We start from the raw sequence: 25,653 nt of genomic DNA on the forward strand, positions 1-25,653 counted from the left end.
ATTAAATGAAAATATTGTCAAGCTCATAATTTATATAAACTAAACTATATTTCGATATATCTTATTTTAATTATATATAAATGTAGGTATATCAATAGATTATTGTACAACAAATCTTCAAATGGCCGTGAAAACAGTTCTTTAGTTATCCGCTAGGTGAAGAAATTGTAAACAAAAATAGTCTATTCTTTTTCCCTTTATTTTGGCGTATAATGATTGCGATGAAATTGATTACTCTATAAAACTTGTAAAAATTGCTTACATTAATAAAATAATCTTATCTATCTGATCCTTATTTTGTTATTTCTGCGTCAAGGTTCTTTCATTCGGCATTCTCCGCCTCGTCGTTCGTGACGTTACAAGTGACGACGGACGCTGCGTCACAGCGTTTCTTCCGGAGATCAGAAGCCAATGGTCGCCATGGTCTACGTCACGTGGCGTATGTTAACCAATGGAAATTTGAATAGGTTTTATTAGACAGAATATTTCTGACAAGCGTAGAAAAAGTTTCATCAACAGCCGCCATTTTGCCTGTTTGAGATCGCGTAGAATTTCGGATGAATTCCTTTGATTGTAACGTTGCATGTAAATTAAAGAAGTCTTTTTTCGCCAAAGACAGTGTTAGATATTCATACTGTGGTTAAATTTCGCCTGTGATTGTTAAAAAAGAGTGTAAAAGTGCGAAACTTGAAGTGATTCAGTTTGAGATCATTGTGCGGTTCCGACGGAAGATGGTGAGAGGCAGTCGCGAAATATAGTCGACCAGTCGGACTAGTCGAAGTTCATAATGGCCGATGGTTGACTCTTGTTAGATAAATATGTGCCTTGTGAGATGCATCGACTCTCGAACACTCGGTACATCGACTGTTTGGCGCCGTTTCTTTTATATTTTTGCATATAAATCATGTGTTTTGTGCTCAAGTCGCGATAAATAGTGGATTACAGTGCTGTTAGTTTGGTCAGCCGCAGCATTGGGCCAGTGCTTCGGCTTTGGCTTGGTAAACAGCAGACTGCACCGATTTTGCTATGGCTGATCATCTCGTAGATGGGCCGCCAAATGCCAAAAGGCAAAAATTGGACCCTTTTCAAGGGCCATCGGACTCCACTGGTAAGTCTGGAGCAATATTTGTCGTCCAGAAATGTTTATTTTCTATTCAGCATGTCCTAAATGAAAGCGGGAGAGGCGTTCCTTTAGTTTGACAACTTCACAAACATATCGCGAAAAGTACAAATATAAACAGCTGTTTTTATTTTTTTTAACACAAAAACGCTTCTTTTTACGTAAAAAAAAATCTTGAAAAATTTGATAGGTTACCTCATGGCATCATAATAAGAGCCAGTGTCATTTGTTGCCTGTAATAGTAAACATCAATGCTCTTGAACTTTGCATGACTTGTGAACTGTAGTGTTCAATTTGCATGAGCCTTTTAAAAAATATACATTAGGACACATTTATTAAATCTCAAAAATTTTCATTAACTTTGTATTCTTTTGATTGCCTTATTGTCTCCATGGTTCTAATTGTATAGTTACAATTTAGATCTGTTTAGTTTATTTGTTAATACCTCAGTTGATACAATATGCATTTTACAAAATATGAACATTACCTTAAATTTAAATCGACCAAATTCCATAGTTTACATTTGTCAAATTTGAACAGCATCTGCAGAGTTGTATATTATATAAAAATTTAACCAACCCCTGACTGCAGTTTGTAGCATAGATAAGGGTGTTGCTTTAAACAGGTTATAGGTATCATTATTCTTAGCTTGAAAATGAAATTTTCGTTTTCTCTTTTACAAATTTTTACCTGTAAAGCTATTAATTGAATTATAATGTGTAAGAGATTTGGTTATTTGGAGTAATATTTTTTTAAACCTAATAATAGCTTTCAACTATGGCTTGGGGTCCACACAGACGTCAATGGGTGGTGGTGTTTCGAATCCAAGGCACCAATGGAACTATAGCCAGCAAAGTAAATACACCCTTAATACCAAAAACAGTACTTACCAACTAACAACTAACTTTTCCATTTGTCGTAGCAACTTTATTTTTTAAATTGAAAAATATGATACAGACCTAACATATATCTACTTCGCTTGCTTTGTCATAGATAAAACACAAAATAATGTGCATGGCCAAACTTGTACTCATGGTTAAGGAATTGCTCTAATACCGTTACGATATTACATCGTGTGTATTTTAAAGAATCAAATTTACTTTAGTATACCTTTAATTTGAGTAAGCAGGTTATAAAACAATATGTCGAACTTACTAGATGTTGATATTTCTGTACTTGCAGTAATTTAACAAATTCTTTTAGTTTTGGTTATGGTAGTAAATTTTTTATTAGCCTTGATTGTGGGTAAATACTATCGTTTATTTTTGCACTGTAAAAAATACTGCAATTTTTTATTAATTTAGAAAGAACTGTTTGTGACACAGTAGGTGCATCCATTTTTTCTTAAATGATTCAGCATTGCAATTTAACAAAAATGGAATTCAAAGTAGATATTTGTCAATTTTTTTTTTTTTTTTTTCATAATAAATTCTGTTATACGATATCACAAGTTGTTATGATAAAATATGGATGTATGTTTGATTTTTCATAACCTCATTTTCGTTTTTTGAATATTTTGTAAAGAAATATGCATGAAAGCACATTTGAAAACTAATTTTGATGAATTTTTCACTTTTAATATAATAAACTTGAATTAAATTTTTGTAGTACATATATTATAGGAGGGAGACAAAGGTTTTCTTAATTATGTAATAGTAATGTTTGATGAATGATTTTAAAATAGATCTTTTGCAAGATTCATGATTACCTACTTAATGCCAAAGGAATAAATAAATAACATAAACAACAATAATTAGAGGTAAATTAGGATTTTTCTTTGTTTGAATCATTTCAGTTGACCATAACAAAGCTTCACTAAGTAACATTTTGCAGTGTGCAAGAATTTGTTATTTTAATGCTTCTAATAATTATAGCACTTGAATGTAAACATTCTTTTAATTTATTATTTATTAGAATGTATATATAGTAATTACATGTAGTAGATCTAACTCACCAATTCCCTTTCTAGTCTATGTAATATACTTTTTGAAATTAATTTTAAGTTTAAGTTTTTTGGCTGTCAGTACAATTTTTCTTAAATCTATTAAAATTTTTACACAATGTGAAGATTTATGTTTAATGACTTACTTTATTGAAAATAAGGCTGTAAGATTTTGCCTTAAAATCAAATTCTGTTTTCTGTAAAGTCTATATGTGCCGCCATGTTTGCCTTAATTTTCTGTATGCTTGTTTCGTAACATTTATCATGCATTACATCATAGACATTAAACAGTATGCTTTAAAAAGGAAATATTAGATAAATAATAAATTTTTAAAGTTTTTGTTAAGCGTCTTTTTTTATTTTCGTTTCCATTTTTAAAGCATACTTTTATAAATAACCTGGATTTTTGTAGACAAAAATAAAAATTTTAAGGTTATACACATCGTTTTATAGCAAAATAACGGAATATTTGTAATATGTGCTTTTTCTTGATAGATGTGCTTTCAAATATGGACATGTTTGATTTGGAAAATGACCTGCCCAACGAGCTTTTGGGGCCGAGCTCATCTTGGGGTCTATCTGACAACATGGGCAATACCAAACCACCTGCTCAGGGTCCGGGACCGGGTGGATTGCCCAATGGCATCGAAATTACGGACAGTAATAACTTGAGGCAGATGCAGCTCAACCACCTCCTTCAGCAACAGGTAGGCAGATGAGGATAAATTTTTCTCTAAACACCATTTTAAGGGTCTAAAGTTAAACAAAGAGAAGATTTGATAAAGGAGTGATGCAGTTTCTTTGTCCAATTTTTGAAATAAATAAATAAAAAAATTTGTGAGTGATGTTAAGCGCTTTAATTTTTACAGGGTAACAAGGGATTAGTTGGAAATGCACTTGCTTTGGCAGACGGTCAGTTGGGCAACAAGAGCCCTAACCTTCAGTCTCCTCCAAACGTATCGGTGGCGAAAGGCGGTGTGGTAGATCAAATGAACCTGGGCAGTCTGCCGTCAAGCGTATCGAACAATTCAGGTCTTCAATCCATGGCCAACAACGGCGGTTCTCCCCAAGTTATGAGTTCTATTCAGGGTTTGTATTCACTTCTGTTATTGTTTTTTTTTCCCACAATTTATCTTGCTCCTTATTTATACTATCCTTTCAGGTATCAGTAATAGCGCGGGCAACATGATAATGACTAGCAGCAACATAAGCACAATGGGGGGCATGGCGGGCGGCGGTCTGGTGGTCAGCAGCAGCGTGAACAAACCCCTGAACAACGCGAACATGTTCACGCCTGGCCATCCCCAGCATCCTGGCAACCACAACGTGCCACAGGGCCTCCCCAACGGTCCGATGATAAACCGTGTGAACATGCCCATGAACCAGAGGGGTGCCGGTTCAATACATATGGGACCACGACTGCAGGGGCCCCAGCTCTGTGGACCTCAAGGAATGCCTGGGAATACTCCCTACTCGTACCCTAATCCGAACGCCAGACCGCAGGGGGTTCAAGTTGGTGAGTGGTTTAAAACTAATATTATTTTTCTCACGTACATCTTGTGACTACTGTAAATAAATGTGTTTAGAATATGTTTTAAAGATATTAGTAAATATTTGAAAATGCAGGAACATTCATTTGCATCAAAATCTTCAATTATGAATTATATTGGAAAAATTACCCATTTACTTGAGTAATAGTTGTCAAACATGTCTATGAAGTAATATTAATAAAAACGCTTAAGTTGTAGTACTCAATCGTAAAATGGTTCAGCATTGCAGATATTTTCATATTTTCCCAAATTTTTCGGTATTCTGTAAATTTGGCAAATTAAAAAACAATATTCAGTGCGTATTCGAAACATTAATACCTTCCCTTTTATTTTATTGCTCCCCCAGGGGTAGTAACTCCCCAACCGAAGTTAAACATGCCAAATCAGTGCCCGAGGTTCGGAGCGCCGCAATCCGGGCCTGGAGGTCCGACGGGCTGTGGCGGCGAGGGGGGTATCGTTCAGACGCAGCCACCAGCGCCTTCTCCTGCACAGCCTCAGTCTGGCGTGCCCAGCGGATCTCAATCCGGGCCACAGCAGGCAACGCAAAACCAAGGGGCGCCTTCAGGCGCTCCCCCGGCACCCTCGACAGGTGAGTTTTATTCGATTTGTGCATGTGTCTCGATCTCTCTATCTCGTAATTGTGCTCCACCAGATGTCTGGAAGTCGCTCCACTTGCTGCCGTTTGTTTTGCTTTTTTCCCCTAGGAGTTAAAGGATTTTTCTTTATATTTCTTTTTTGTGAACTGTAGACTGTGTAATTTGGTGTTTTTGTGGGTGAAGGGTATATAGGCATTGATTTAAAAAATTGTAAGTTTGTCCCATTAATAATTATGAAATTCATTTAAAAATGTAGAAGAAATTGCTCTTATCTAGTTTTATAATTAATTATTTCTATTTGTGAGTTTACTTGAAAAAAAAAAAAGAATATGCAGTAGTACCTTAGTCATATATTAGAAGGAAAAAGGAACACTTCACGTGATTATAAACAAACCACTAAAAATTTTAAACCCTATCATATCGTCTTTTCTGAACAATTTATTTGTTAAAAGTAAAATATGTTGACTGATTGATCCTAGCTGGGGTCTTATAGCACATAGAGCAGTTTTTCCTGTAATATCATTGCTTTTAATTTGTTTTTGAACAATTTTTGGCCACAGATTAAAAAATCTGGAAATATAAACGTTAAATTTATAATTTTCATAATTTAAATTCTAAATTAATTAAATTATTTACCATATTTTGTTTATTTCCATACAAAGCGTAAAAAACTTTTTGTAGAAAATTACTGTATCTTTTTTTAGTTTTTGAGTAATAATTTTTTTCTTTATTTCTTCATACAAATGAAAACATTTTTGTTATTCATTTTGATAGTTCCTTCATTTTATACCAAAAAACTTATAACTTGCACGTTATAAAAATGTTACCATTGAATTGTTTTCCATCAACTAGAAATATACAGCGTGGTAAAAAAGTTCTGCATAAAATTCATATTTTCGTTAAACAATTTTTTTTTCGAAAAACGGTGAGACCCGTCGATTTTTATTTGATCCAGGGCACCTTGTTATGTGGAAAAATTTTTTTTTCGATAATCCACTTACGGCAGCGATGACATATTTTTTTTTTAAATGACAACGCATATTTTTTTCGTTCGAAATTGATGACAGTGATAATTATCTAAACAACGGTGTGAAAATTTCGATGTCTTACATAACAATTTTTTTTAGAAAAATGCACCTTAAGTTCTTATAAGTGATAATTGTCTACTTACACTATTAATGGCTCCGAAAAGGACAAAGTTGACAAAATTACATTTCAAACGAGTAAAATTACACTAATGTTTGTGTAAGTCTAGCGAAATTGTTCGAATTGCCCACCCTGTACCATTTGGCATTGTCCTAAGCGTGTGTAAACGCCGTCTACACTTCGTTCAAGCATTCCCGGGTCGATTTGATTTATTTCAAAACGAATACGGTTTTTAAGTTATTCCAAATCACCTGGTCTGTTAGTGTACACACGCAATTTCAAATAGCCCCACAAAAAAAAGTCTAGAGGTGTTAAATCAGGCGAACGCGGAGGCCACTCCACCGGCCAGTAAACGTAAATGGACATTGAAAAAAAAATTTTTCCACATAACAAGGTGCCCTGGATCAAATAAAAATCGACGGGTCTCACCGTTTTTCGAAAAAAAATTGTTTAATGAAAATATGAATTTTATGCAGAACTTTTTTATCACGCTGTATATGTAGTGTGGATTTGTTAAAAATATTTTTTCTACTCATTTATGTGACTACAAATTTCCATTGATTGTAGACTTTATAAATTATTTTTAACATACATTAATATATCAAAGATGAACAGACAGGGTAGAGTTAGCAATTTTAGTTTTTTAAAGTATTTTCTCATATGCTTTATTTGTTATACCAATCCAAAAGGCTAAATCCTTTTGTCGGGCGTCTTACCAATGGCATACTGATGAGAACTAGTAAGCTGGAAACCAATCTATGTCTGGCAATATTACTAGATATTGGGGGTGTAATTCAATGCTGAATGGGACATGTAGCCCTCAGAGTAGTTGTTTACCACAATATCATTAGATGAAAAGTTATTTTTAATATATGAGTAGAAAAAATTGCATTTCCTACCAGAGATGAAATACTTTTTTAATTCCTGAACTTGTTGCTACCATTAATGTAACTGGTGAACGATAATTGTCTTGTGAACGATAATTGTCACATAAAAAAAGCATTTTCATTTGTTGTTGCAAAATTTACAATTTTCATTCAAATTTAAAAGAAATCAATGTCTAATACCAAGAAGAAATGTTTTTTCAACCTTCCGCTTAATCGTTTTATTTCCATCTTTAAGTCTCTCCCAGTAGTTGCATGCCGTTCTGTTTTTAACTTGGTCCTTCAAATTACTTTACCCAGCAGACCCAGAGAAGCGCAAGCTAATCCAGCAGCAACTTGTTCTCCTGCTGCATGCGCATAAGTGCCAACGGAGGGAGTCTCAAGCCAATGGGGAGGTGTGGTCATGCACGCTACCCCACTGCAAGACCATGAAGAATGTCCTCAATCACATGACGACCTGCAATGCCGGCAAGAGCTGTTCCGTGGCGCATTGCAGTTCGTCGAGGCAGATCATTAGCCACTGGAAGAACTGCATCCGGACGGACTGTCCCGTCTGCCTACCGTTGAAGCAGGCGGACAAGAATAGAAATAATCCAAATGGTAAGTGAGGGAATGACGGTTTTTTATACAGGGTGCTCCAATTACAGCTTCCCAAGCTTGTTCCTCCAATAATTAATTTAAGATGTGGCAATCGGGATAGCATTGTGTAAATCTTTTCAAATCTTAAATTAACTGATTACAACAAAGTGCGGGTGTTGAACATTTATTTTTTATATATCAAGTGTAGGTTAGTGCAATCTGGAAAATTTTTAAAATATGTGGAAAATTTGGAGTAAAACTCGTAATATCTCTCAAATAGAAATCGACAATATATTTATTATTTTTTAGAATTAAAAGAAAAATGGAAACTTTTCAATTTCATATTCATGGTTTCCTGGATTAATTTTTAAATCTATACGATAATAATACTTTCTTAATACGATGTTTAGTCTACTATTCGAATTTAGAATCAGATTTTTGTTCAAATAAATCCAGAAAAGGATAAAATCAAAATCTGAATATCTTCTCTGAGAAATTATTAATTCGACAGTTTTGTCCCCCCGCGTACAATGTATTTCCTTGTCATGATGATACGACGCAAAACAGCTGGATCGTTCATCGGTTGTCTCACCTAAGGCACACTGATGAGGACTAATAAGTCCGAAATCGGTCTGTGTCTGGTGGGTTAAACTGGCGAACGATCCTAGGTGTTGCGAGTATAATTCAATACCGGTAGGGGCATATAGCCCTCAGAATAGTTGTTTCTCGCAACACTGACAATTAAAAAAAAAAGTTTTGTTCCAATTTAATCATGTTTTCTATCTGATAGTTTTTGAGTTAATATCATATAATTCGTATCCAATTTTGAACACCTCACGTCTTTCCCTGGTCTGTTCGATGACATTATAAATTTTTATACAGTGCATTAAAGAGAAAATGCAACCGGGACAATAAATTTTCTACAACCGCTATTTTGTTACAATCAGTTTTTTTCTTAATTAAACAATTCAGAATGCCTTGAAAAAATCTACAATATGATGTTTTGTTTTAATATCTTAAAATCGGCATATGCAAGATTGAGAAGTTTTAAGTGGTGCACACTGTACAGGGTGTTCTTATATGAAACGGAAAAAATTATCCTACTGAATCTAGGTGTTGAAATAAAAAATAAGACAATTTAACTAAACTCTATCCAAAATTGTTTTGTCTAGCTGCTGGGAATCAAAGTTGCTAAAAAATTTTGTTTTCTTGGAAATGGGAAACCGACCTTTCTTTTTTCACTATTTTTTTTTGTGGATGACTACCACTTCAGCCTTTTATTTTATCATAAAGCTATGCATCTTTTACAAGTTTTTTTCTTATAAAATACCAACACATTTTCTAGACACATTTGATCTTACTGTCGTGAAATATTTGATAAAAATGAAATGAATGTTCTTTCACTAAAATTATTGGAAATTATTATTTTCAGTAGTACATAGTTCATATTATACAGGCTAAAAAGGTTTTTTCCATTTAAAAAATATATAACGTTTAGCTTTATTAACAACTTTGTATTTTCAAAATTAACTACAAAACTATGTAAATTTATTTATGAAAAGTTATGTTTCTTTCACTTCCTGCAGGAATTTGGTTGTAATCTTTGATTTGAGGTTATATGAGAAAAAACACAAATTTTCTGGCAATTTTGACATCCTTTAGTAAGATGGAAAGATGTAAGTTTATTAAAATTCTCTTTTAGACCTTAGATTCAGTGGTATCTTTTTTGTTGTTTCATTAAAAAAATGTTTCTTTAATAACGTTCCTTTTAGCAACCTCAAATCCACCACCGAATAATCAATCGCCCAACCCTTCAGCAACCGATATGCGGAGGGCATATGACGCCCTGGGCATCCAGTGCCCCACCACGGCGACAGGTCCCACTCCCGCCGGCCTTATTCCCAATCCTGCTGCCCAACCGAGGCCCGGTATCAGGCTACCAATCAACGCGGCGCCCAACATACCTAATCTAGGTAACAGCATGCAGGGCGTTCGTGTACTTGCGCCTCCTATCTCGGCCGCCCCAAACGTCAGCCTGCCTCTAAGTAGCGACCCCACCTCCAACGCCATACAAGCCCAGGGAGTCAACCAGACGGCGGCCAACCTGCAGCAAAGCGTCAACAGCGTCATGTTTGGTTTGGCGAGTGGCGCCGAGGCCGCCAACCAGGGCTTGGTTAGTCAATTACCGGGCGGCTTACAGCCAGGCCAGGTGACTGCTTCTCCAGTGACCGGCACCAAGGAGTGGCACCAGTCCGTCACACCCGACCTCAGGAATCACCTTGTTCACAAATTAGTGCAGGCAATTTTCCCCACACCAGATCCCCAGGCATTGCTCGATAAGAGAATGCACAACCTAGTGGCGTACGCCAGGAAGGTGGAAGGGGATATGTACGAGATGGCCAATTCGAGGTCGGAGTACTATCACCTGTTAGCGGAGAAGATATACAAGATTCAGAAGGAATTGGAAGAGAAGAGGCAGAAAAGGAAGGAGCAGCAGCTGCAGCAGCAACACACTCAGCAGCAGCCCATCAGACAAGGTAAGATCTGCTAACTTAGGAGTATGGTGAAATACGGAAAGAATTCCTAGCGGCTAAAAAAAAAAATAATACAAAAAACCGAATTTTTTAGAATTTAGAGATATTAGGGCATTTCTTGAATTTTTATGGAATTATTGAAAATTCCAATTGTTTATTCTGGAAAATAGTTCCATATTTTATTTTTTCTTGTCAATTATAAATTTTTAAGGTGAATTTATTTTAATTGCTGAAAATAAAAATAATTTTTCGGTTTTTCATAAAACAGGAGAATAATTAGCCACACATCAGTTTATTTTGGTAGTATTTAAAATTCTAAATAAAATCAATATGAAAAAATTCAGAAACTGCCAGAATTTTATTCTTATGAATTCTGGTGCATTTATCTTGGGGTTTTTAGTTTTTACACATTTTTCTAGATTACGCATATTATATTTATATTTCATATATTGCCTAATTTTTATATTCTGTCATCTTTTAAATTGTTTGCACTCATTTGTGCAACATCCTGTATAAGCAGTTCCTAACTTGTTTCTATTTTGTCAAAAATAAATTGTTTTCAGTTTTGAAGTTAAATAGTTTGAATTATTCAATAAAGTATTTTATCCAATAGTTGCAATTTTGTAGGTGTTTTACAGGTTGATTTTTAGTTTGATTTAAAAAATTATATTGTCAATTTTTCACTTTTTCGGAACAAAAAAAAATATTTTATCAGTCTTGATTTGTTAAAATTGGAGCTCTTATAAATTTATAATAAAAAATTTGAATTTTTTTTTATTTCGATATATTTTGGCATTAAAAAGTAACAGCTCCAGTTTTATATATATCATTTTTTTTAAAGGTTTAGTGGCGAGGCCGCCTGGTTCCATTCTACCCTGCCCGCCACAGCAACAGCCGGGTCAACCCCAAGCGGGACTAAGAAGTAACTCCCCCAGCATACCAGGGCTCGGAGTACTCAATCCCACCACCAACCGACTCATCTTCCCTGTCCAACCACAACAACAACAACAACCTACCATGCAACAAAACGTCCCGCAATCCCAACCTCAACCAAACGTGGTCGGGCTACCAGGACCCAGCCCAACGACCTCCAACACGGGCCTGTCGCCATTCGGCAACCCGCTGTCTCAAGGTAGCACCACCACCACCCCCACCAACCAATTCCCTACCGCAAGCAACGGGCCCGTCAGTCTACCACAAGTATCCCCCGCCGGTCAGAATTCCCAACCCAATCAGTTCAGTGACATGCTGAAGACGAACAGGATATCGCCTTCTCCTTCCAGTTTCGTCCAGCAACAGTCCCAACAGCAGCCTCAGCCCGGTATGCCGCAGGCCAACCAACAAGGCACCGCCCAGAATGGCGCACCTCGAATACCCAATTCGACGGCGGAATCCGTGACGACTCCGTTGCCGACCACGTCGGGGCCCAAGTCTGTTAGTTCTTCCAGGGGAGCGTCACCGGCTCCTGCCACACCTGTGCAGTCTTCTCCGGCAGCAGTCGCGGCAGCCAGTATGGGTGAGCGTTTTTTTTTTTAATGTCAATTTTTCTAGTGCAGCAATAGTAATATCTAATCTATCATGGCTATTTTGAAATATGTCTTTTTGAATTAATACTATTTAAATATACTATCTATTAATTACTGTTTACTAGATATTGTGGGTGTAGTTCAGTGATTGTTGGAGCATGTATTTTTGTAATTATGAAAATTAATCTGATATCATTTCCAGGTAAGGGCATGAGCAGTGCAGAACGAGCAGCTCTTAACGCACCCAGGCAGTCATCATTATCGTCCCAGATGGCGGCTATTGTAGCGGCTGACAGGGAGGAGGATTCTCCCTCGCCGCCCTCGGGCGGCAACAAAGGCAAACTGGAGCAGATGAAGATGGAGACGGACATTAAACAAGAAGACGGAGAAATGAATGACTTCCAGAGCGACGGCCATGGCGGCAAGGGCATCAAGAACGAGATTAAGACAGAGATAAAGACGGAGATTACATCGGAACCCATGGAAGAGGGAGGTGCCTCCATTAAGGAGGAACCGGGCTTGATTAAGGAGGAACCGAACGCTTCTGATGGCTCCGGGGACATTAAACCTCAAATAACGGACGGTGCCAGTGCTGCCGGACCCGGGGGAGAGAGGAAACACAAGAGTAAGTCGAAGACTTGATTAATATTTTGTTTGTTTTATTCTTTTTTTGTGATTTGGAAACGGATACATTTTAAAACAAATGATCCCACTTCTGATAAATTTTAGCTGTATTCAAGTGTCAGAAAAAAAAAGAGTAATTTGTTTGATTTTTTCGTCAGTAACTTGATTATTTGAGGAATTTTATTCCTATTTAAAAAAATATTTCGACTAAAATTGCCAAAAAAATAAAAAATCATAAATCAATAATTTCATGATATAAAATAATATGTTGCCATTAAAAAATAGGACCATTTTAAAACAAAAGATCCCATTTCTAATAATCCTTAGAAAACCGTATTTCGAAAAAATTATATAAATTTATATGTATAAAACAAAATTTTCTTTTCCTTGCAGTATTCAAGCCTGATGAGCTGCGTCAGAAGCTCATGCCCACCTTAGAGAAACTATTCAGGCAAGACCCGGAAAGCATACCCTTTAGGCAGCCCGTCGATCCCCAAAGCCTGGGCATCCCCGATTACTTTGATATCGTGAAGAGGCCGATGGACCTGTCAACGATAAAGCGGAAACTGGACATCGGCCAGTACGCAGACCCCTGGGAGTACGTGGATGACGTGTGGTTGATGTTTGACAATGCTTGGTTATACAACAGGAAGACCAGCAGGGTGTACAGGTATTGCACTAAGGTAAGGGAGAATGAAGTTTAATCGGCAGGATTTCGGTTTACCGATTGTTGGTTTTTTGCAGTTGTCGGAGGTTTTCGAGCAGGAGATCGATCCTGTGATGCAATCGATGGGTTACTGCTGTGGCAGGAAGTATACCTTCAATCCTCAGGTGCTGTGCTGCTACGGGAAGCAGCTATGTACCATTCCCAGGGATGCCAAGTACTACAGCTACCAGAACAGGTATGTTTTTTGTGTTGTATATGTAGATCTTTGTGTATATGTATATTTTGGAGTTTTTTTAACTTGTGAAAGACAATTGGATGATCAACTCTAAAGTATTTGGTAAAAAAAACATGATTTTTTAAATTATTTCTTTAAGAATTAATTGAAAAAGCACATTGATGTATTTATTATTGAAAGCAATTGGATTTTCACAAAATGGAGAAATTCTTCAAAGAAAAAGTGAACACATTCATTCCTTATGCATGTTTTCCGAAAAATTATTTAATGTCATTTGCTTCAAAACGTTATTGAATTAAGCTAATCGATATTCTTGTAAAATAATGTACGATCAAGAAATGAATGGTATGCTTGTTTCTGTAAATGAATTCTTATATAAAGTTTTTAGTTATTTTTAATAATAAGAAACCAAAAAATATAGATAATATGCAGTTGCAATGCGTTTTTACATTAGAATGTTAATTTTAATATTTTCTAAAATGTTTACAACTAGATGTACCTTTTGTACAACTTAATATTTTAGTAGTTCAAACGTACCTACTTGAATAAACTAACTGGTAGAGCCCTCAGCCGTTCTTAAGATTGTAACTGGAACTAAATCATTAATTTATTAGTGTTAATGAAATCAAATTTGTAATAATTTAGTTTTTATTAAAAAAGATTAAAAAGAATAATGGACACAAATAGATTAATTTCAAACAAATGATGAATTACATTATTTATAATCTAAAACATTTTGTAAAACACAGTGTTTGAATTATTTTGTAAAAAAAATAAATAAAAAGGCACATTGGATTTATTATTAAAAGAAGCTGGGTTTCCATAAAATGGAGAAATTTCTTAAAACAAAATGAAAACACATTAATTCCTTATGCAGGTTTTCCGTAAAGTTATTTAATATCATTTATTTTAAAACTAAAATAATTTCTGTATAGAAAAAATTCTTAGATATTGATGTTTTCAGTTATTTTCAAAACAAATAAATCAAAACATGTTAACAGGGTATAAATAAATAAATGCGAAAAAGTTCATGGGGTGATATTCCGTCATAAAATGAGGTGGGTCTTTAATATAAAAGATTGTGAACCACTTAAATAGGGTGCCAAAAGAGTGGTTTTTAATTTTTTTCTGAAATACCAAAAAAATTACAGAAATGAAATTAAATAGACATTTTCTTTTACAGTTCGATAAAATTTCTAACCTATGCCAATCATTCCATGTAATTGATTTTAAATAATTTTTTTGTTCAGAACCATTAATTTTACAAAAAAAATTGCAGGGGACCTTTCTTGTTTAGAATGAATGAAGCTTCTGAAATGAATTTTTAAATGGTAGACATTAATAAGAAAAAGTGTTACGTATGAAACAAGTCTTAGGGGTGGCTTTTTCTACCCTTTACAACCGTAGGGGAAAATCGACAAATAGTTTACTGAGGAGGCTTTCTCGATAGCAGGAAACTACTTAATTTAATTTCTGTCATTTTTCTTGGCATTTCAATAAAAAATTAAAAACTACTTTTTTGGCAGCCTCTTTAAGCGGTTCCATCTCCACAGATGTTCAAATCAGATTTTTTTTATATGAAAGACCCACTTTATTTTTCGACAGAATCGCCCCTTAATTTTTTCACTTATTTATTTACACCCTGTATATTGTGCAATATTCTTAGCTTTACAAAAGATATCTAATTTAATCCATTTACTTGTTAACTGGTAGAATAAAATTTTCATTTTTAATTGAATAAGCAGTTGCACTACATTTAAAAATACGTAATAGATTTTTATTTTAAAATTTTCTAAAATGTTTTTATAATTTTTTTGTTTAATTTAATGTTTTAGTAGTTCAAATGCACCTACTTGAATAAACGGATTAATTTTGTTTGGTGGAACTCAACCATTTCTATCAAGGTTGTAACTGGAATTGGGTCATTAATTTGTTAATATTAATAAAATATAAATGTTAATAATTCTCTTTTTATTAAAAAAGTATAATGTAAAACAAATATAATTTTGCACAAATGTGGTAATAAAATTCTTTCACTTCATTAATAAAATATGTGAATTGATGTAAATTTTGATCTAAGTAATTGTTGAATATATAATTTTTATCAGTTAAGCTTGGTAGTGGGAGTACTAACTAACATTCTACAGGATGTTTCTAAAATATGGTGCCAAACTAAAACAGAAGATAGGAAAAACTGTTTTATCAAGCAAATATTTTTCACAGATCCAAAAACACTAAAATTTTGTGTTTCTAAATATGCCTTTTCAGAAAAATGATGTCATAAATCACGTCATAATATATCTCATTTGAAAAAAGTGTTTTTGTTAATCTCAACTTTTTACTAAGTTATTTTAGACCTATTGGTCATAAATACTTTTTTTGTTTAAAATGACATTTAGCAACTGTTTCATTTTAGTTTATATATCGATCTAAGTTATTTTCAGAATGAATAAACCAAAAAAAAAATGTATAATATTGAGTCATTCTCTGTACAGAAAATAACTAACTAGTTTGTTAACTCAATACTGATTGAATCTAAAATTGTGTTAGCACTGCATCTTAATGCATGTTTTTATTTTAAAATTTTCCAAAATGCTTTGAATTGGTCGTTAACTTATTATTTAGTAGTTCAAATGTACCATCTTCAATAAACTAATTTTGTTGGGTGGGGCTCTTATCAAGATTGTAAATGGAGTTAATTCATTAATTTGTCAGTATTAATGAAATTACATTCTTAATAATTTACGTTGTATTAGAAAGTATAATAGAATTAAAAAAAAATCTAGAAATGTAATAAAATTATCAAGATTGTAAATGGAATTTGTTAAGTAATTTGTCACTATTAATGAAATTAAATTCTTAATAATTTACTTTTTATTAAAAAGTATAATAGAAACAAAAAAAATTGCAAAAATTCTTTGACTTCACTAATTAAATAAAAATAAAACTTTTTATTTGTATAATCGTTGAATATATAATTTTTATCAGTTAAGCTTGGTGTGGGAGTACTAACTTACAGTATACAAAATGTTCCTAAAATATGGTGAGAAACTGAAGTAGGGGATGAAAAATGCTATTTTATTAATCAAATATTTCCTATTTCCTGTTTCAATTTGGCACACAGCGGTAACCAATAATTTTTTCTTTTACCTAAAAAAAATCATGAAATATCTTGCACGATATTTCACTGTTCAACTTATGCAACTGCTAATTAGAATAATTAGACTATTCTGCCCAGTAGTAATCACTTTAGCGATTCACTAGCCCGGCAGGCTTCTAACACATTTGTTCATGTATGTTTTTTTCCTGTTCTTTCTCTGTCCCACCCTTCACCTTCCACATCATATTTAACACAATCGCCTCGGTGTGTTGTGCTTGATGCGTATGATGTGTGGTGCATTATGAACACACAGTCTAAAGGCGTATGGGCTCGGCTCCGACAGATACACCTTCTGCCAGAAGTGCTTTAACGATATACAAGGGGACACCGTCACGCTGGGTGATGATCCGACCCAGGCACAAACGTAAGTTCTTCCAGTATATAATTGTTTCAATAATGCATTTTTAAGTAAAGTAAAACTTTCAAAATAAAGTTAAAAAATATCTAATTTTTACTTTGTTTCACAAAATTTTGTATAAAAAATAGCACTTTTTTTACTTTTAAAATGTTCTTTGCCATGAAGTGTTTCAATTTATAGTGCAATAAAGAAAGACCAGTTCAAAGAAATGAAGAACGATCACTTAGAGATGGAGGCCTTCGTCCATTGCACAGACTGCGGTAGGAAGCTCCACCAGATCTGCGTGCTGCATATCGAGGCGATATGGCCCCAAGGTTTCACCTGCGACGAGTGCCTCAAGCTCAAGGGACAAAAACGGAAAGACAACAAGTTCAATGCGAAACGCTTGCCCGTCACCAACCTCGGCATCTACATCGAGAACCGCGTCAACATCTTCCTTAAAAAGAAAGAGGCTGGGGCAGGCGAAGTGTCGATCAGGGTAGTGTCTAGCTCGGAGAAGGTCGTTGAGGTAAAACCGGGCATGCGCGGCAAATTCGTAGAGACCGGCGAGCTGGCAGGCGAGTTTCCTTACCGTGCAAAGGCTCTATTTGCTTTCGAGGAGATTGACGGTGTGGACGTTTGTTTTTTCGGTATGCATGTCCAAGAATACGGATCGGAGTGTCCTCCTCCCAACACGAGGCGCGTCTATATAGCATACTTAGACTCAGTGCATTTTTTCAAGCCGAGACAGTTCAGGACTGCCGTTTATCATGAGATATTGTTGGGTTACATGGACTATGTGAAACAGTTGGGGTACACGATGGCCCACATATGGGCGTGCCCCCCCTCGGAGGGCGACGACTATATATTCCATTGCCATCCAGTGGACCAAAAGATACCGAAACCTAAGAGATTGCAAGACTGGTATAAGAAGATGTTAGATAAGGGCATCATCGAGAGGATAGTACTAGATTATAAGGTACAATTCAAAAGAATATATTCAAACAAAGCAACTGAGAACTGATTTTTTTTTTACAGGATATTCTTAAACAAGCAATGGAGGACAACTTAAGGTCAGCCGCGGATCTTCCTTATTTTGAGGGAGACTTTTGGCCAAACGTTTTAGAAGAAAGTATCAAGGAATTAGATCAGGAAGAAGAAGAGAAGCGGAAGCAAGCAGAAGCCGCAGAGGCTGCTGTAAGTCTCTCTCTACAGTCTTAACAATTTCCAAATCTTATTAAAGATGTACAATTTTCAGATATTTTCTTCAATGGAGGAGAGTGAAGTGGGTCCCGATGGGAAGAAGAAGGGCCAGAAAAAAGCCAAGAAGAGCACCAAGTCAAAGGCGAATCAGAGAAAAAACAGCAGCAAGAAGTCAAACACTCCTCAGACAGGTAATGATCTATCGGCGAAGATCTTCGCCACAATGGAAAAGCATAAGGAGGTGTTTTTCGTTATCAGGTTGCATTCTGTGCAGTCTGCCGCAAGCTTGAAGGTAAACGTAAGCTTCTTTCCAAATTGTATTTATTAATTTGTTCCTATTGCAGCCCATTCACGATCCAGACCCATTCATTAACTGTGATCTCATGGATGGACGAGATGCGTTCCTCACATTGGCTCGTGAGAAACATTACGAGTTTTCTTCGTTACGTCGTGCCAAGTACAGCACCATGTCCCTGTTATATGAGCTGCATAACCAAGGCCAGGACAAGTTCGTCTACACCTGCAATAGCTGCAAAAAGCATGTTGAGACTCGCTACCACTGCACCTTCTGTGAGGACTTTGACCTGTGCGTGCAGTGCTACGAGAAGGAAGGCCACCCGCACAAGATGGAGAAGCTCGGTCTGGACTTGGACGATGGCAGCTCGCCTAGCGAGAGCAAAGCCAATCCAGGAGAAGCGAGGAAATTATCGATACAGGTCAGTGAGGTTCTTATATATGTTCGTTTTGATAAATTTAATTATATACCTGGTATGTTATTTAGTATATTTATTTACAGGTAGTTTAAAATAAAATTATAACTTTAAAATAGTCATTTGTTCGTTTGAACTACTGGCCTGATACAAGATTCTATTCATTATTCTTTCAACAGTACAAACAGTCAAATTATTATCGGTGTTAAGGCTGATTCATGATAGAACAAAATACAGAGTTCTTCTGCAAAAAAAGTAGACAAATTCTGAAAAAAATTCAATTGTTTTAAGTTTTAACTTATTTTTTACAAGTTTCGTTGATTTGTGATAACTCGGAACTGACAGATAATTAGTGGAGTCATACTATTCATTGACATGAAAGTAAAGAATTATTCCAAAATTTGTCAACGATATTCATATTACTTCCAACAGTTAACAACAAATAAATAAAATTTGATAATTAGTTAAAACGAAAAGTAAAAATGGAATTTGTATAATATAAAACATTTGATGTAATTTATGAAACAGAAGCGACAACAAAGAATAAAATTTGGTACAATTAGAAGAGCCTATAATTTTTCTGAAATACTCTTCTTATATGACCAAAAAGATTTTATGCAACTACTATTTTTATGACTTCGCAAAAATATATTATTATTTATATATATAAAATTCTGAACTCGGACTAATCATCGGTTCATTTGAACTACTGGTCTGATACACAATTCTATTCCACGATTCGTATTCTTTAATGATGACATTCAACAGATTATCCGTTTATATTTGGGTAGCAGATAAATTGGCTGTTAACAGATTAATGTGACATGGTTACAATTTATGCGACTATTTTGTTTTTTCATTTTAGAGGTGCATCCAGTCCTTGGTGCACGCGTGTCAGTGCCGAGATGCCAACTGCCGCCTGCCCAGCTGCCAGAAGATGAAGCGTGTGGTGCAGCACACGAAGGTGTGCAAGCGCAAAACCAACGGCGGCTGCCCCATCTGCAAGCAGCTCATAGCGTTATGCTGCTACCATGCCAAACACTGCCAGGAGACCAAGTGCCCCGTGCCCTTCTGCTCCAATATCAAACACAAGCTGAAGCAGCAACAGTTGCAGCAGAGGTTGCAGCAGGCGCAGTTGTTGAGAAGGAGGATGGCTGTCATGACGAGGACGGCGCCCACGGCCAACGCCCTACCGGGCACCAACAACGTGCCGATGAGCGGAACGGGAGTGCAACCTGTGGTGCCGGGCGCTGTCAGTCCCGCCAATCCCATGACCACAGGTAAGCATATTTTTTTTTTATAATTTTATCGAATCCATTTGTTCATTGTTTTGTTTCAAGGCCTACCCAATCCAGCTATGGGAATACAGTCGCCGCACCAGCCGGGTATCGGGTTGAAACCCGGCACCCAGACACCACCAGCCAATGTCCTCCAAGTAGTGAAGCAGGTACAGGAAGAGGCGGCGAGACAGCAAGCGCCCCACGTTGGTTATGGAAAAGTCAATCCCAACCAAGTGCCTGGTCAGAACATGCCACCACCCCAGATAAGAACCATCGGTCATTTGGGGGCTGGGCAAGGTATGTGCTATTTTTTATTTTTTTTTCAATAAATAAGATTTTACATTGAAATATCAAAAATGTTTCATTAATTTCATAGTTTCACAAATTTGATAAATTTTGTTCAAAATTGAAAATTTTTTGGAATATTTTATAATGATTTCTACAAGGTATAATTTATACAGAGGCTACCTGAAACTTTTAGCTACACATATTATTTTGTTTTCTCAAAACTCTGAAAAACTAATTATAACTCGACAATCTGTTAAAAAATATTTCAGATTAGTATTTTTGCCTGTTTAGTCGGCCGTCTTTATTTAAACACTGAAATTTCCAGGCGGCAATCTTCTGCCGATGGAACAGTGGCAGCAGAGGTACCCCGGTGGCGTGGCGCCAGGCATCCGCCAGCAAGTGCCGCAGGTGCTGCCATCGGGTCAGATGGGCCAGCCCATGCAGCCTAACCAGGCGGGTGTAAGGCCTGGCACCGCCCCCATCAATACTCCTGGCAACATGATGCAGAAGCAGGCATTGCAGCAGTTACTGCAGACGCTGCGGTCGCCCCAGTCCTCCGAACAACAGCAGCAGATCCTGTCGATACTCAAGACTAACCCGCAACTCATGGCCGCCTTCATCAAGCAGAGACAGGTATTATTTTCTATTGTTCATAAATGTATTTATTATTTTTCAATTAATTTTTTTTAAGTTTTATTTTGAGTTGACCTCTTTTTCTACATTAATAATTCCTGTACACTGAACTTTATTCCTTTTTTTATTTTTGTAATTAAAAAGTTATAAGGGAAATTCTGTATCTTGTCGCTGAATTTTAAAAAAGCATTTTCAGATTCTTGTCCAACAGATATTTTAAATATTAATTATGAATTTATATTCTTTATGGTCAAAATTTAAGGTGACAGGTTAGTGAATAAATAATTTTAGCAGGGTGTCAAAGATCTTATGATGGAGTAGTTCAAATGTCTTGGTTCTATTGCAGTCTATTGATAATACATATTTAATCAGTGAATATATAATGGAAACATTTTTGTTAACAGCATATTACTTCGTATATGGCAAGGATTTTGTGTATTCAGTGTACTGTACCTAAATTAAAAGAAAAATAATTAAATTAGAGTTTAAAATTTAATGCCTAAATAAGAAAAATAACTATTTATCGGTTTTTATAGCACAATACAGAATTGTCCCTTTTGTTGCCAATAAATAAATACTTTTTTAAAGCTGTAGGTAATGCATTTATGGTTCAAACTAAATAGTTTCAAGAAATTGCCTTGGATTATTTCTTTTATAGGCTTGACATACTAATTTTTTATTGAAAAGTCCCTAAGTTTTCAGTCTTGTTCGGAAAAATTTTGAAAAAGCCCGTTATTTGACGCCAAAAGGTATGTCAGTAATATGATTTCTACAAATCCCTTCAATGCTAAGAAAGAACGATTGCGGGATACACAAAACGTATGCTTAAGATGCTTCTATTTCCAGCAAGCACAGCAGATGCAACAGGCAGGAGGGGGTACTCCGCCGCAACAGCAGCTGCAGCATATCCTCAACACACAGCAGCAGAACCCGGCAGCTCAACAGCACCCCGCCGCCCGTATGCAGATCCCCGGCAGTATGATGAACCAGCCCAACCAAGGTCCGGGGCCTGGTCAACCCATGACGCAACAGCAGCAGTGGTATAAGCACCAGCAGCTGATCGCCATGCAGCGTCAACAGCAGGCGCAGCAACAACAGCAAGCCGCCCAGCAGCAGCAGCAGCAGCAGGGGGGCTTTCAGCAGCCGGGTGCCTGTCCTTCGTACCAGCAGAGGCTGCCTGCCATCCGGCAGCCGCACATGGGTTATAACAACTCGTTCGCTGATCAGCAGTACCCGCCCATGCAGGGTTTGAAACCGACGCCGCCACCCGTACCCTCGCCTCAGGGAGTAATGGGACCACCCCAGGGCCAGGGCATATCGGTACAACAGCAGCAGCAGCTGATGCAGAGCGTGAGGAGTCCACCGCCTATCAGGTAGGTCAGATATTTGGTGTTGTTAGATTTTTTAATATTTTAATTTTTTATTTAATAATTTAATTTTTTTCGCATAGAATTGTAGGAATATTTGAAGTGTAAAAAAATTATGAAATTGTTTGAAATTTCAGAAATAAGCGAAATTTTCAATTAATTTTTTAAAAAGCATAAAGCAGAAATATTAATAATGGCAGATGTATTCGAGAATAACTATGAAATATTTAAAATAAACAATTTTTTTTATATTTTGCATTCCATTGAAATCAAAATTACACAGGTCTTCACATCGCAAAGATTTGAAGGCTTTTTTGAGTTTCATAAGTGTTTTCCAACATAATTTCTCACTGAATCTAAATCTGGCTTCATTTGTTAAATTACTGATTGATTTTCAGAAGCCCACAGCCCAGCCCATCCTCCAGGACAGCACCGAGCCCGCGCAACCAGGCCGTGCCGAGTCCTCGCGGGCCCCAACCCTCACCCCACGATCTCGCCACCTCGGAGATGCTCCTGAGTCAGAATCACTCGAATGCGCTGCACCCGCACGCCTCCCCCGCCGGGGCGCCCAATCAAGACGCCTCGGGTAACGACGTCACCCCCATGACACCCCAAGACCAGCTCAGCAAGTTCGTAGAGCAGCTCTAGTGGTGCCGTGCGCTGCTCGCCAGCCGCCTCGGCTCGGACTGATCGCGCGACGTCGTCAATAGACACTCGGACTCGTGACACATGTAAATATTAGTGTAGCATATTTTGAATATTATTATTATAGAAGCGGACTCTGTAAAATGTATTGATTGATTAATTTTAAAAAAATGTACATATGTTTGATAGCGCCTCTGTACCATATTATATATATACATATTATATATAAATATTATATATAATTTTTAGTGAATTATACTTGAGAGTGAAGTAAGTAATCAAGATGCCCAAAAGTATTTATGGCTTCGCGAGGCTGTGTTTAGATTAACAACGGATCGTCGTTACCCGCGGGTCGACTCGCTCCCCTCTGGCACGGCTGCGCTACTGTTGCTCGTTTGTTTTTTTTACGCCCGCGCGCATACACGCACTGTATCATTATATCAGAGTAATCGTGCGACGACTCTTTCTACGAATCGTGGTGATGCTGTGTACAAAGTTAGCAGTAAATTAAAAAAATTTTTACCGAGAGACTGTTTTTAGTGTCGCGTCGTCGGTAGCTATTGTGATGGCGGCCGTAGGGGCCCCTCTTTGTTTTTATATTATAATATATTTATAATTTATATATCGTCTTCTTGTTTTTTCATGTGTTTTTTACATTCCACGAAGTGTGGGGTGCGGTGCTGGCGCAAACGACAATCTTGACCCACGCCAGTGCAATAACTTATACAACATCCCTCCTAATTTATTACTGAACATACATCAAGTAGATTAATTAGTGTTAAGGATTATATAAAAGAGAAATAAACAATATTTGAAAAAATCCCTCATCTGTCTGTCCCTGTTCTGTCCTCTCTTCCAGTGGTTCTTACCCTTTGTGATGTGGCGACCAGAAGCATGAAATTTAAGGGGAAGTGGATAACGACAGGAAAAATTTGTTTTTTTTCAGAAAAATTCAGAAATTTATAATAAAATCTGGGATATAAATGTTTGCCAGTGTTACACAGGGTGTGACTTTGAATGTGTGTCATGTTTTTTATACCGAGACTAAGTTTAACCTTTAGAAACATATATCACAAGTTTGTTTCCTTAAATTCTGTCTGAAAAGTGATTTTTTTTAACTTTTCGTAATTTTCACACCCTGCCACTGGATAGGTTAATATAGTCTCAAATAAACTCCACATGTTAGCTAGAGCGGAATTTGCAGTTTATAACTGAACTACCAGTGGTATAGTCTTTTTGATATCAATTGAAGAACCAAGAGGTTGTCAGTATGTACTAGGTTCGGTTGCTGATGTAGCAACTCGGCATTTAAATATTTGAAAAACTTGTTCCCATATTTATTTAGCCATACCCATATACAGTCTGGTCGAACTAAACGTGGAGGTGGTAGAAATGTATATGCCCAGTTGAAGAATGCGCTCGCAGGCAAACGAAATACAAACACAACTGCAAGTGGTTGACAAATTGCCCAGCAGTGCAGTGCAGCAATGCGGAATTTGGTGTGATTCAGGTAATTTTAATTTATTATAGGCACCTTCTATTAATCATTGATATTACAATTGCGAAATGGAGAAATAATATTACAACATGGCATTCTGGAGAACTTTTGAAACTGAATAAAACGAAATTTACCGTCGATATAATAAAATTGAGGACATAAATAATTAAAATACGTTATTGGCGAAATGATCAATATAATAGAAATTTTCTACACATACAAATTATAATTTTTTACCTTTAGCAGAAAAGTTTTTTTGGGATGCCTACGAGTCATTAAATTTAATTGCCAGGCGTTTTTTACATGTTCAACTGACTTCAGGAAGACTAACAAATTATGTAAAAATTTAAATTTGGTCACATTGTGATGTCATATAGTGTAAGAGAACATAACCTGCTCTCGTCCTAATTACACAGTGAATTGGCTGTTTCTTCTATATAATCTATACAAATTCTATTTCCATTGTAGTAAAAACTAATGTTGCGCAGCAAGTTGTTAAATTAACTACCGTATTACAAACACGATCATTGTGAAACTGAAAACTAAAATGTTTTGCCAAATTAATATTATCTGCTTGTTGTTTGTCTGTCTAGTGCCATGTCTTATCACATCAGGTGGATTGATATTATGAAGTTCACCTAAATAAGGTTAATGTTAGAGGTTGTTGACACACAGATTCACAAAATAATTATATTAAAAACTTCTAAAAATCTATAAGATTAATAACAGTGACAAGAATTTACGTACAAATTTAAAACAAATTATAGCTTATTATTTAATTAAAAAAATTAATCTCGGATTAGTATTCAGTGGAACAAGTACTATTTTTGTTTTAACCCTAGACAACACTGTTGCTACTTTGTGCCACATAATACTGTTGACACGTAAAATTTACGTAGCAAAATGCAAGTTAAAATATAGAAATATTTTAGTATTGTTTGAATAAAAGGCAGAATAAAGCCACAGAAATGATTTATTAATGAAAAGAAAAAAATTATCATTAGGTATAGTCTTTCCGAAATCAGTTGAACATATAAGAAAACGGCAGGCAATAAAAATTAATGATATAGACGTCCCTAAAAAAGTTTTCTGCTAAAGGTAAAAAATTATAATTTGTATATAATGTGTA

At 36.0% G+C, this 25,653-nt stretch overlaps 1 protein-coding gene across 6 annotated transcripts; it reads left to right on the forward strand.

Moving 5' to 3' along the window:
• Positions 1 to 526: 526 nt before the first annotated feature.
• LOC108911742 (CREB-binding protein) lies at positions 527 to 23,846 on the forward strand. 6 transcript variants are annotated; one of them, XM_018716750.2, is made up of 22 exons: positions 527 to 1,108; positions 1,889 to 1,975; positions 3,558 to 3,769; positions 3,932 to 4,151; positions 4,225 to 4,578; positions 4,950 to 5,201; positions 7,539 to 7,838; positions 9,590 to 10,354; positions 11,193 to 11,867; positions 12,080 to 12,502; positions 12,895 to 13,184; positions 13,246 to 13,403; positions 16,817 to 16,927; positions 17,102 to 17,879; positions 17,939 to 18,097; positions 18,159 to 18,395; positions 18,448 to 18,819; positions 19,679 to 20,093; positions 20,154 to 20,390; positions 20,707 to 21,014; positions 21,861 to 22,387; positions 22,780 to 23,846. In XM_018716750.2, exons 1-22 carry the CDS (start codon positions 1,027 to 1,029, stop codon positions 23,027 to 23,029), a joined length of 7,212 nt encoding a protein of 2,403 aa, XP_018572266.1. In that variant the 5' UTR covers positions 527 to 1,026; the 3' UTR covers positions 23,030 to 23,846. The 6 variants fall into 6 exon arrangements, with proteins under 6 accessions (XP_018572266.1, XP_018572300.1, XP_018572275.1 ...); XM_018716784.2 differs by having other exon boundaries at positions 16,847 to 16,927; XM_018716759.2 differs by having other exon boundaries at positions 7,542 to 7,838.
• Positions 23,847 to 25,653: the final 1,807 nt, after the last annotated feature.

Source organism: Anoplophora glabripennis, unplaced genomic scaffold, assembly GCF_000390285.2.
Source record: "Anoplophora glabripennis isolate ALB-LARVAE unplaced genomic scaffold, Agla_2.0 scaffold6, whole genome shotgun sequence".
In the NCBI taxonomy this organism is placed as follows: domain Eukaryota; kingdom Metazoa; phylum Arthropoda; class Insecta; order Coleoptera; family Cerambycidae; genus Anoplophora; species Anoplophora glabripennis.